The 12909-nt window shown below is 37.2% G+C and overlaps 1 protein-coding gene and 1 long non-coding RNA gene across 2 annotated transcripts; both read right to left on the bottom strand.

Moving 5' to 3' along the window:
- Positions 1 to 598: 598 nt before the first annotated feature.
- On the bottom strand, positions 599 to 4255 carry LOC122076305 (putative disease resistance protein RGA4). The gene has a single exon (XM_042641621.1). The coding sequence runs from the start codon at positions 4079 to 4081 to the stop codon at positions 599 to 601; it is 3483 nt and encodes a 1160-aa protein (XP_042497555.1). The 5' UTR covers positions 4082 to 4255.
- Positions 4256 to 6454: 2199 nt separating this feature from the next.
- On the bottom strand, positions 6455 to 8466 carry LOC122075412. The gene is made up of 2 exons (XR_006139248.1): positions 8408 to 8466; positions 6455 to 6676 (listed from the first exon to the last, which is right to left on the bottom strand). It is a non-coding gene; the product is annotated as an uncharacterized LOC122075412 (long non-coding RNA).
- Positions 8467 to 12909: the final 4443 nt, after the last annotated feature.

Below are 12909 nucleotides of genomic sequence, written 5' to 3'. Positions count from 1 at the left end.
GTAGAAAGGTTCTATTTGTTTCATTATAAAAATTTCTATGCAATTGATATTTATTGATAAGATGTTTCACATTTACAGATTACCATTATTTTATGTATCTTACTTTTATATTCATTCATTTTTATGTTAGATTCTTTCATTGTTGTAAATATTAGTTAATTACCTTGTTCCAAGGAATAAATTAGCTTATATTATAGAAAAATCTTCTCCGTCACTTTAATTATATATAGCCTTACATTGGTAATGAAATATTCATTCCACCCCGGTCACAAATCCCAATTCTTAGACATTAAACTTTTTGCTACCTTGTGCTGCATTTGTTTTTTATTATTATTCTATTTCATTGGAAAAAAAAAATTCCTTTCCACCATTTTACATTGAAATTTCCGTTACCTATAGAGTTTTGACATAATTTGTTTTATTTTCAGTTGAAAATAATATTTGATTAAAAAAGTATTAAAAAAAATAATAATAAGGACATAACTTGCAGCGTAAATAATATTTAATATATAAATAAAAAAATTAGATTGGTGATAAATTGAAGAGATAAAAGTCACACCTTAGAAAATACCTGTTTATTGTTAAAAATGCATCAATATCACCTCCTCCTCAACTCCAAGAGACGACCCCAACATCCATTGTTTTGTCTCATGCGCGTTGGTGTTGACCATGATCTGATGTGAACTTTCGGAATGTGGGATATTTTGTGCCAGTCTTCTCCTCCTTCTCTACATCTTGTTTCCAAGACAGCATTGCAACCTCTTATATCAAGATTTTGTAGGGCTGTCAATTGTTGAAGACCATCTGGCAAAAAAGTAAGATTTTGACAATGCCCCCAGATATTTATAAATCGAAGAGACGTGAGATTGTGGATCCACTCTGGCAACGCACTCAGGCCCACAGGCCCCAAACAATCTTGGATCAATAAATGTTGCAGCATTGTAGCATGTTTTAAGTTCTCCGGCAAAGACGTCAACTCAGGCTGGGAGGAAATGGTTAGTCTTTTAAGGGAAGTGAGGTGCCGAAAATCTTCCAATTGGGAGAGTTCCACAATTGGGCATTTTATAATCTCCAACTGCTCGAGAGATGTTAAATATCTCATCCCTGACAAGGATGCTAGTCCTTTGCACCATTGAATCCTCAATGTCTTTACAGAGCTCAATCCCTGGAATTGGGTCTCATTCTCCCACAAATATTTCAGAGCATTGCAATCGATGACCTCAAAATATTTAAGAGAGCTAATAGACAATCTTGGAAATTTGATGAGCTTGGAGCAGTTTCTAAAACTCAATTTCTGAAGAACGGGGAGGTTCCGGTTTTGTAGCAGCCCTTCTAGAACGTTTTCATATTCCACTGCTAGAGATAAATGTTGAAGAGACGGGAGCAATGGGAGAGTTGTCAACCTGTCACACTTTGTAATTGTCATTGTTACAAGGGAAGGGAGCACTTTTCTTCCTTGTCGAACATTCAACAACAATACTTCCAGACTTGGCATATAACTCAAGACTAGGTCTTTCAACAAAGGGAATAATCCTTGACCCAAGCCATCACCACTGTCAAACTCAACACCTAAGTATCGTACAGAATTCATCCCACCTAAATAAAGAAACTTAAGAAGTGGCAGATGCCCAAGAGGCGGGAGTTGTTCACATCTCTGACAGTTGAGAAGTATGACATTGACCAAATTTTGGAGCGACAAATCCTCCATCCAATTACTTGGAAACTTCATGCCCTGGTATCTTTCTATTGTCAATCCTTTTATGCTTGCCGGGGGCTGGAGGCCCTCTAGCACCTCTTGATCATCAGCATTTTCTTGATCAATGTTTGGAGACTTAGACCGAGACCGAGACCGAGACCGAGACCAAGACAGGGTTAAAGAGTCAAGGTTTCTCTTTCTTATCAAATTGGCTTCTTTGGCATCCATTGAATTCTTCACGTTCTCGAGACATTTTATGTATAAATTTCCTCCAAGGTTCAGTCCTTGTAACTCACTGATATGGCATCCACTCTTCTTCCCCACGATGAAGATGCTTAATGTCTGGAGGTCAATCATCCGCCCTATCCCGGTTGGCATATGCCTTAGCGAGTTACATCCCTCAATATCCAAGTGCCTGAGGCTGCTCATGGTACTCAAGTGTGCAGGCAGCTTTTGAAGTTCATAACAATATTGTAGTCTCAATGTTTGCAAATGTTTTAGGTTCCTCAAGGACTCTGGTAATGTCCTAACATTCGTGTAGGAGAGGTTCAAGTACCTCAGGTGTATCAAATAGCAGGCTACTGTAGAAAGCATCTGGCTGGTAATAGAAGATCCTGAATAACTCAAATCTATCGCTCGTAAGCATCTAAGATTGGAAAAGTTTAACAATGCATCTATTTTTGTCAGATGGGAACCTAGCAGTAGGGTACGTATGGTTTGAGATTTATGTAAAGACTCAATATTAATGGATGGTGAGTCAGACGAAGGCCGGTGATGCTTCAGTGACAAGTGCCGAATCCCTTTTGGAACAATTTTTTTCTTGCTAATCTGCTCCCAGTTTAAACATTCATCATCCATAACAAAACATGCAAGATCATGGACTAGATCATGCATCTTACATCTCAATACATTGCCACCAGCATCTTTTTCTGCATCTTGGAAGAAAGACCTCCATAGTAACTCATTAAAAATTTCATTCCCAATGTCTTCCAACTCCATTTCACCTTTAGATGGAATAAAACCATTAGCCATCCAGAGATCGATTAAATTTTCCTTTCCAATCTTATAATCCTTTGGAAATATGGAGCAATAAGAAAAACATTGCTTCAAATGTGAGGGCAGAGGATTGTAGCTGAGTCTCAAGGCAGGTAAAATGGTATTTTCTTCATCTTCTGGCAGATCCCAAATTTCATTGTCTCTCACAAAAAGCCATTCAGTCTCCGAGTGTTTGAAGCGCAATAAGCCTCCTAGAGCCTTTGCAGCCAGAGGTAAACCTCGACACTTCTTTACAATCTCTTTACCAATCATCACCAAGTTTGCAGCATTCTGCTCCTCTCTGCCACTGCTACCAAACGCACGTTGCTTAAACAAAGCCCAACAGTCATCCTCTGAGAGTCCTTTCAAGTGGTTGGCAGGGAATGTGCCCATGATTGATGCTACTTTTTCAATACGAGTGGTTACAAGAATTACACATCCTTCATTTCCACATGTGAGTGAAGATTTCACCCTCTCCCACTTCTCCTGATCTTCACTCCAAACATCATCTAGTACAAGCAAATATCTCTTTCCACTCAACATCTCACGAAGGCGGCTTTGCATCGGATCCAACTCTGTGAGATCATATGCAGTTCCACCCATAGATTCTATGATTGCTTTGGTCAGCCTTTTTACATCAAAATCATCAGATACGCAAACCCAATTTCTGGACTCAAAATGATTCTTCACTCTTTCGTCATTGTAGACTAGTTGAGCAAGTGTGGTCTTCCCCAGACCACCCATTCCGATTATTGGATAAACCAGTAAATTTGGGTTGCTAATGTTGTCCACCAATACTTTAACTATCTCTTCTTTGATCTCTTCTCTGCCATAAACTAGGTGTTCAGTAGTTAGAATGGAGCTAGTCTCTCGATCACTGCTCTCAACAACCGACCCTTCCAGTACAATTTCCCGAGGGTTCAAATGAAATTTGGCCCTCGCATCAGCAATATCATCAAATCTCTCTCTAATATCTTTAATTCTGTGTCCAATCTTGAGCCGAAACACAAGTTGTTCAAAATTGAACCAAGACAAGAAAGAGTGACTTACCTGGTTGGTACAGTTGCCGCAGCTTCTCATCTGGTCTTCGAATTGAAGTGATTTGGCTGCACACTCATCTAAGATGTCATCTGCATCATAAGCGGCATCCTTGAGTTTCTTTAACCAACTCTTGATCGCCTTATCCTTGAATTGCTTCTTCTTAGCATCTTCCAACACATCTCGAATTGTAGCTAAGGTGTCAGAAAGTCTTCTCATCTCTTCATCGACTCCCCATACCAAACCAAATTCTTGTTGAAGTAGGGAGTTGATGTTCTGAAGAACAACTCGAAGAACTGCATCAATGACCATCTCTTCTTTGAATTGGAAAGAAACTCTAAAAATCTCTCTTACAGGTTTTATGGAATTGTGGAATAATGATAAGAGCCAGCAGACGCTTTAGCTAGACTTCGATGGAATGATCAATCTTCAAGAGTAAAGTGTCTTATGCTTTATGCTTTGCTCTGTTTTTTTCCATGCGTTCACAACTAGACTCAGTAAAATAATGTTGAAGTGCTTTACTTCACTTGACCTAGTCTTTCAATTATTGATGAGAGAGAAGCTCACTTCAACCTTCTTCTTCCCTTCCTATCAACCAAGCAGAAACTTCATGTCCCCTTCCTCTTTGACTGTTAATTAAGTCCAGTCGAAGGACAACTTCCCGTTTAACCAGTTATATTAGTAGGGGTGGGCAACATTCTACAACTCCGGATAGGTCATGGATCGACTTGGATCGGAATGTATGGGTCGGTCAGGATTGGCGTTAGTCAAGCCTGATACTGATCAGATTAAGCAGATACTGAGAGATTCAATCCAAGTTTTAAAACCATGATAAAGGTGTTGGTGTACGATGTCTTGTATTCCGTTAGAGTTTAATCCAAGGAGTACTGGTATAGCACCTCGACAGGTAGGACGGCAGTCCTGCTAGCCGGTTAGCAGGCTGTGGGGGTTACAAGGGGGGCATCCTGCCCCCTGCATAGTAGGGGGTGTAGGGGGGCTGCATCCCCATTCGAATTTTTTATTTGAGGGCAATTGTGTATTTTTCGGATTAGGGTTTTTCGCTATATATTTATAGCGAGAGTTGTTTTCTCTGTAATGCAAGCAATACTGAAAGATGTGAGGACGAGCGTTGTAACCCTATTTTCCATTGATAGTGAAGCAGGATCTCATCTCACCGGGGACGTATGCAACTTTGCTGAACCTCGTAAAATCTATGTGCATTGTTTGTTCTGTTTTTCCATTATCTTCTGCATCATTTTACGGTTGCATCTCTACAACAGGGTGGATTTCTACCAAAAAAGAAAAAAGGGAAATTGATTTCTGGCTAGGTGGATGTGGCTCATGCATCCAGACACGTGTGGATGTGAAATGACCACCTCACCCCCTATGAAATGCAAAATGACATCCATTTTGATGTTTCCTCTAGCCTCCCATATTCCCATTGACCCCATGCAATAGACAAGTGCATAACATGTAAATTATTTGATCTATAAGTATTAATTGAGGGATCGATATTGTATAGACCGAGTTAACTCAGTATCGTATGGGCCCTAGTTAGCAAAAATGCGTTTAAAATGGTGTTCCCTTTTTTTTTTTCCTTAAAATGCATTTTGCGGTTTGTTTCCCAAAGATCTAGGAAAAAACGACAAATGGCAAGCTTGTCTATTTCAAACAAGTTTTAAACACATTTATGTTTTTTTGCCATTTTTTTTTTTACAATTAACTTGTTTAATAGAATGCCTTACTTAATTGACCATTTCTCTCTCTCCCACACTCCGACCTAATTCTTTCACCGACGTAAAGCTGAATCAAAGGGATACATTTATCATGATTTCACATTCAACTCAAATTTAATACACAAACCCCGAAATTGAGCTACAAACTGATGCATCTACAAAAAAGTATGTCTAAAGTGATGATTCCAACATGAGTGTGTGTTGTTATGTTGACAACAATGAAATAATATTCTTGTTTAAATAATTTTTCGGGATTAGTTTGACTTTCCAATTAATCCCACTAGTGACCCGATTCAGTGATTGTACTCGAAAGGAATAGTCAGACCGAAAGCCTAGAAACCCTAGTTAACAAAAACAAACAATAATGAACAACATCATAATCAAGCCACATTACTCAATAACACTTTGGACATATTTTTTTCATATGTTGTGAAATTTAAATTCACGTTGGATGATATGTCTTGAAACTTCAATTGGATTGTAGGAATATTAATAAATTAATGTTGGATAAAATAGTTGTTTTTAGCATTAGATTTAAGTATTCATGTAATAATTACTTAATTTATTTGAGTAATACTCCCATATTTATCCCCTTTTTTTCTGAAATATATATGTTTAAAACTCATACCGTCCGTTTTCCATTTTTTCCGTTCTCCGTTTGATTAGCAAGCATCACTATGACCATTGCAGCTCGCCATCTCTCGGACACAACACCAACACCCCCCACCCCAATCTTTGTGCTGGCAGTCCACAATCCCATCTTTGCCAAAGGCCACGCTGCCTACTTCCAAATTAATAGATGTATTGACTCATGCCACATCTATGTAACCAGCAAGGCCAACATTTAACCCAAAAAGGTCTGTGGCCGGTGACCTTAACATGGGTTTTTAAAGGATCACAAGTCTCAGGTGTTTTAATTCATAATTAATGTAATATGGAATCCAAAAGATAAAAAATCTAGTTCACCATATCAACCCCAAAGATGTTCACAGAACAGAAAGCCAAGCACATATAATCCATAATAATGTTATGTAAAGAGTAGGCAAATGATTCAACTCTGAAAGGGTGATTACTGCACACTTAGGACCTCAATTTCAAAAACCAAAACTGAGTTGGGCAGTATTCCCCATGCTGGAAATCCATTAGGACCATACGCATAGTCAGGAGAGCACTGCAAAAACGACCCAACAAGATTAGAAACATCAACACCAAGGTGGGATGGAAAAAAAGAAACAGGTTTGCAAGTCCAATATTTTGTATAAAAACACATGGGTAACTAATTTAAGTAAATCATAGTTTCCATATTCTCAATCAAAACAAAGTAATTCTAGTTTTACTACTTACAGTGTACAGTTCTTTTTTTCTATGTCTGAGTCATTATACAAGTTCAATTTATCAATTAAAAATAATATGGGGGCGTTGGGCACATGGAGCGGACATGCAATTATGGAAATGGAATGAGATAAACGAATGCCTGGCCGAGGCCCTAATGGTTAAGGTGTCTATGATCCTTATCAGTTCAGGCTCACCCTTACCAGTTTAGGATCAGGTTGGTATTTGAAAAAACCCAGGGCCTTCACTAAACCCATGGATCTCAGCCTTGTTCCCATCTCAGACACTTCATTGTCTTTATCATCAGAGGATTGGCCATCAGGGTTAGATTTGGCACTCAAGTTGGAGGGGCCACAGGCTTGGGCAGAAAGCTGCTTAACAAAAGTTGGAGGTGTAACTTTAGCTTGCTCATCATCTTCACCCTCTTCATCATCATCATCTTCTGAATTTCGAAGATTTCAAGTAGTGTGCTGATGATAAGATCCATCTTTTCTTTAAGAGGCTTGTAAAATGAATGGAATCAAGAGCTCAACAACATGTCGGAGACGGAGAAGAGGACTGACAAAGGGTGAGCCATGGTTGCCACATTCAAGCAGTGTGCCAGAGAGAGATAAGAGGTGAGGGTAAGAGAGATAATGAGAAAGTGCTTGTCAGAATCAATTTGTTCTGCGAATAGAAAGAGAAAAAAATGGTTCTGATTTTTTGTTCACAGAACACTTTTCGGACCGGTTCATTCCTAGGAAAACAAATCAACCCGGAATTGCCAAACGCGATTCCACTCCCAAAATGTTCCCTCAGAACAAAAAATCACCAGAATCACTCTCGCAGAGTGTTGTCAAATGGAACCTTATGAACTCATGTACCAATGCTGGTTTTCATAACAAAAAACCTTTGCTCAAGCTCTCTAAAGGTTGCAGTACAATGAATCCCACCGCAGCCAGCATCTGACAATCTGACATAAATGTTCCTTACAACCTACTAAGACACTAGAATGAGAGTTTTAGGTGGTAAGTGACAAAAAGAGATCTGTGAGGGCCAAGTCAAACTAAAGTGAAGAATAACTCCACCAGTAAAGTGACTCAATAACTGCACCAGTTTTCATGAAAAGCGGCTACAGTTTGGGTGCTCTTGGGGGGTTCAGCAAGTTGTAGAATGACCAAATTTGCAGCGTCCCACTAAGATAACCACAAAAAAGATAACCAGAAATCCCTCATGTTGATTTTCCCGGGTCTTTCCGCCAACACTGAGAGATCTTGACTCCCCCCAATGGAAGAGATAAAGGAAGAAGAAGAAAAACAAAGTAGAACCTCAATAATCACAAAATCCACCATGAATAAATGTCTGGGCAGATTATGCTTCATTTCTCAAAGTAATTACTACCCAAACCAAATTTTGAGCATATTTCAGCTATAAGACCTACACCCAAAGAAAAATTGAAGTATTCATCACAATTTTCCAAAGTGAAATCAGTTAAGGGAGATGATGATTATAATTCTGAATAACAAACTACAAAATTAATGTTCAATGAGTAAGCTACCAGAAAATATCTATCAAGAGAAATGAATGTTACCTGAAGACGAGCAGCTTCTCCCACTTGCATACCCAACACACCTTCGTCCCATCCTAAAAAATGGCAGAACAGATTGAAGTAATACACCAAATAAAAGGACCCTCCACCAATCAATGGTGAAAGAAAATATAACAAACTATAGCCAGGTCCTAATTATATATAGATCATTTAATTATAGTCAGTATTTAGCAAAAGATTATACTTATAGGTTCTGTATTACAGATTAATCCCATTTCAATAGTACCAATAAGCAGTGTGGGGAAGAAATGCAACATCTAGGAATCAACAACAAATTTGTTAGAAATTACCCCTTTCCTTATCAGGATAGAAACTGAAAAGAATGGTTGGGAAGAAAAAAACATCCATCTCTCGTTTGTACTTTGGATACCCATATAACCAACAAAGACTGGTGAAGTGACTAATTTCTCAAAATAGGAGGCGTTAAGCAGACAGATATTCTCAATGTCTACCCAGATTGGAGAAAAGAAAAACTGAAAAGAGGTAAAGATGCTGAAGGATTGTCCAAGAAAAAAATGCAAAATATAAGATGTTAAGAATTGCTTCTCATCCTCCCACAAAATTAATGTTCTATCTTATAAAGATTTTCTATTTATAAATAGGGTTTCATAAAAAGTAGTGTGGCTCCTACATCACTGCGAGGATAAATGGAAACAGGCAGAAACATTAATAGCGGCGAGATTTTTATTTTTATATAAAGGTATAACTATCATTTTGCCCCTCCCTGTGTTTAGGTATAAAGGCTGCATTTCCTTCTAGGCTTCTTTCTCTCTTATATAATTCTTACACGAATAACAAACCTTTTTAAAAATAAAAGGGAACGTGAACGTTTTTTGGTCATGAGGCAGGGCCAATGAGGATACACACATGAGCATCAATAAGTGATGCATTTTTAAAGATTTTATAAGGGTGGATATATACATCATTTGGCCGAGCTCCATGTCTGAAATAGGGGCAAAGTGATAAGGGGTGTTCTTTTCCCAAAAATAAATTATACATTAACCCTAGTAAATTATGGCCCATCATGATTTTCGACGTTGGCTAGTTATGTGAAAGAGCATTCCAACTCTCTTTTTTTTTTTTTTTCACAAAAAATAACTCATTATAGAATAGTACAGGACGGTGAGCTTGTGCTCATCTGAAGTGAAGGCTCTCCCATTCCCATCAGAAGCCCCTCCCTTGGTCGCAAACACGGCCGATTGGGAGGCATGAGCGGGTCTGTTGTCCTCCTCATTATATTTATCCTTTTTGTGTTTGGCCAATGAGAAATCAAGGATGTCACTACTTAAAAAGCCTTATGTCACTACCTAGTCACCAAATCATAGTTTAGATATTGGAATCGATCGAACAAGGCTGATATCGTTTTGATTTGGTTTAGATCGACTTGTATCAGATAGATATATTCTTGATTAAAGAAAAAAAAAAGGTGTATTACAAGATTTCCATATGTGCGAGGTACATACTACATAGTCTTATTCCAAGAATGTCAAGAAACTTGTTAGCCACGTCAATTCTAGAAAAGATAAGGTCTCTCCTTGTTGACCAAATTTTGTATGAGTTGGTTCTTTATTCGGTCATATGTGTACATTCCTTATAGGTTACTGCTATATATATAGTTTTTTTATCAAGGAAATATGTTAGCTTGTATCAAGGAGAAATTGTCTCCATCTTTATGTATAAATCCACACTCATACGTGAATGAAATGAAGGTCTTAACCGCTGAAATTTTCAAGGCTTTCAAAACTGTTTCAACCGCTTGACCATTAGGTCAAAACATTCGTACCTTTATCATTAAACTGAGTGCGCCCCTTCAGATATACTCTTGATTGTCACTAAAAAAGCTAATTTCTTTTACTCTATTACCCTTTTCACATACAGATCTAACAATATGGTATCATCCAATAAATGGGATCTCACAAAGCCAATACCGATCCAACTGATTCAGGCCAATCCAATACCACATACGTCTAATACCTTGAGGTTGAGCGCAGGAGAGGGTGAGACAGATAGACATTGCAGCATTATTAGTATTTATTTTTAAAGGGAGACCCATTTGGATTGGTCCATGAGGAGTTGGGAGGAAGAAAAAAAGTTACATTTGAGAAATATGATAATTTTTTTAATATTTAATAGAAGTCATATTTTTAAAATAAAGAATAAGAGTTCAAGATAGTTTAAAAAAAGATTATAGAAGTTTCATTTTTTTCTTTTCGTTTTTAAGATAGAAATCATTTCTCTTTCCTTACGTAACCATAGGACTCCTAGCTTAACCTTTGATAATTAAAGTTTTGAAGAACTCTGTAAGATAATACAAGATTAAATATTAAAGGATCCTACAATAATGTTGATTAATCTTTTGAATAGGCTTGTTCATTTGTGGATTTGACCCTCAAACATGAGACACTTGGCAAGGTGCAAGATTTTCCAAAAAAAATCAGAAAAAAATATAATTATAAGTGACTTCTAAACAGCCACGTCTCAAAGATGAATTAATAAATAAAATAATTAACTATGTAACAAAAGCTTGATTTGATAAATAAATAATGTAGTTACCTATGGAGTTGATCTTCAAATAACCAATGGTAGTTATCTATTCAATTCAACAAATCAAATCGATGATAACCCAATATATAATGGTACTCAACAAGTGGTAATTTTCAAAGTTTTATATCGTTAGTGAACAAAATGTTATGCGGGGTCAATGAGAACATGTGCAGGGACATTAACATGGATGAAATTTTTAATTTTATGAGGTGGGGCGATGATTTTATATTGTCCTTTTGCGAACCTGACGGAGATTTAAATCTTACACTAGTGAAATTTAACTGAGAAAGTGAAGATTAAAATAGAAAGAATCCAAAATATTACTTAACTTTCCTACTAACATAAACAAAGAACTCCTTTTATATAGGACAAAATTTTTCCTAAATTCCCATTCTCCATGTCCCATCTCGACCCCTTGACCATTGGAGGAAGAGAGTTGGAGAGAGAAGGGGTCCCACTTAGACCATTTTATCGTTCAACCACCAATAAAGAAAAAAGTTGTGCTTAGATATATGAATTTTAAAAGTAAAAGTACACACCACACCTACTATCTCAATACCCAAAAGAGTCATCCAGATACCCTCTTCTTCTTACCTCTTGGGTATCGATCCAGCCCGATCCAAGGTAATCTGGAACGGATTACGAACCTTGATGGCTTGATCCGGGGAGAAAATAATGGTAGATGAGAAAACCCGAAGTAGTTGCTCCGATCAATTCCAATTTCCAAGTCAAATTGGCCGATTGGGTCAATCCAATCCGCTCCGTTCAAAACCATTATGGAAATGAATTGACAGGAGACGGTGGTCGTTGAGTCTGGGCCAGGGTCCAATGCTTGAGGCTTTAAAAGTCAAAAAAAAAAAAGTCAAAATCAAATAACTCTTTGTAACTAAAAATGATTAGAATGTGAACGATTGACCATCCACTCATTTGCCGATTTGCGCCAAACAATATGCTTGACTTAGCAACTTCCGCGTCGCGTTGATTATTTTTTTAGTGGTCCTATATTTTTTTTATTTTCTTAATTTAAGGAAGAGGGTTATTTGAGCCAATGTCATAGAAGAGCTTACCAATGAAATGCCGCAGAATGATATCACACATAGGATGATAGTAAGGTCATTATTTCATTTGAGAATGAAAGGGATAGACATAGAGGTTTAATCACTCTCTCGTACCTTTTCTCGGCGGTTCAAAGAACCTTTTCTTTATTTTAATTTTCATGATCGTCTTTATTTGGCAATAACGTGTGTAACGATTAAATCCTGAAAGGAAAAGCTTTTGAGTAACAAAGATGGGAGATCATCCAACATTGACCATTGATAGTTGATTAATATTGATTTTGATATATCAAAACACGTTTTTATTAAGTAAAAATTTAATTTTTGTTCATTACTATTTTTTTTTTTTCGTGTAGTCATCGATGTTTGTATCCCATACTCCTTTCCTACTTCCTCATCAGAGTGCCAACAAAATCCAAATGATAACACTAACGCATGGTTTAAAAAATTCAATTAAAATCAATCGCATTGGCTTATTCGAATATTATAATCAATTAGTCATTTGATTTCGATTTTGACCAATTATGTGATGAACGTCTAATTCTCAATTGATTTTGGCTGATTCCATCCAAGTTTGATGGATTCCCTACTTGATTCTTAGATGATTCGTATCAAAATCAATGGAGATCTATCCCAAATCTAATTCTAAATATTTAAACCTTGCTCTAGTTATTAACCAGAGGATGTCTCCTCTATTTATAAATATTAATGGTTAAAAAAAATAATGCATTAATCCTTAGTAAGGGATTTGATTGTTTAGTTTTTAAAAAGATCACACCCTCATGAATTTAGTTAATAGATTTAGTTGTTCGATCGGATGGTGTTCAAAGGGTATTGGGGGATATTCAAGAAGTATATCAATTCACGTTGGACCACTCACACAGG

The sequence above is a fragment of the Macadamia integrifolia genome, chromosome 4, assembly GCF_013358625.1.
Source record: "Macadamia integrifolia cultivar HAES 741 chromosome 4, SCU_Mint_v3, whole genome shotgun sequence".
Lineage (NCBI taxonomy): Eukaryota > Viridiplantae > Streptophyta > Magnoliopsida > Proteales > Proteaceae > Macadamia > Macadamia integrifolia.
Note: the sequence above shows the minus strand (reverse complement) of the source record. Positions and strands in the feature narration are given on the sequence as shown.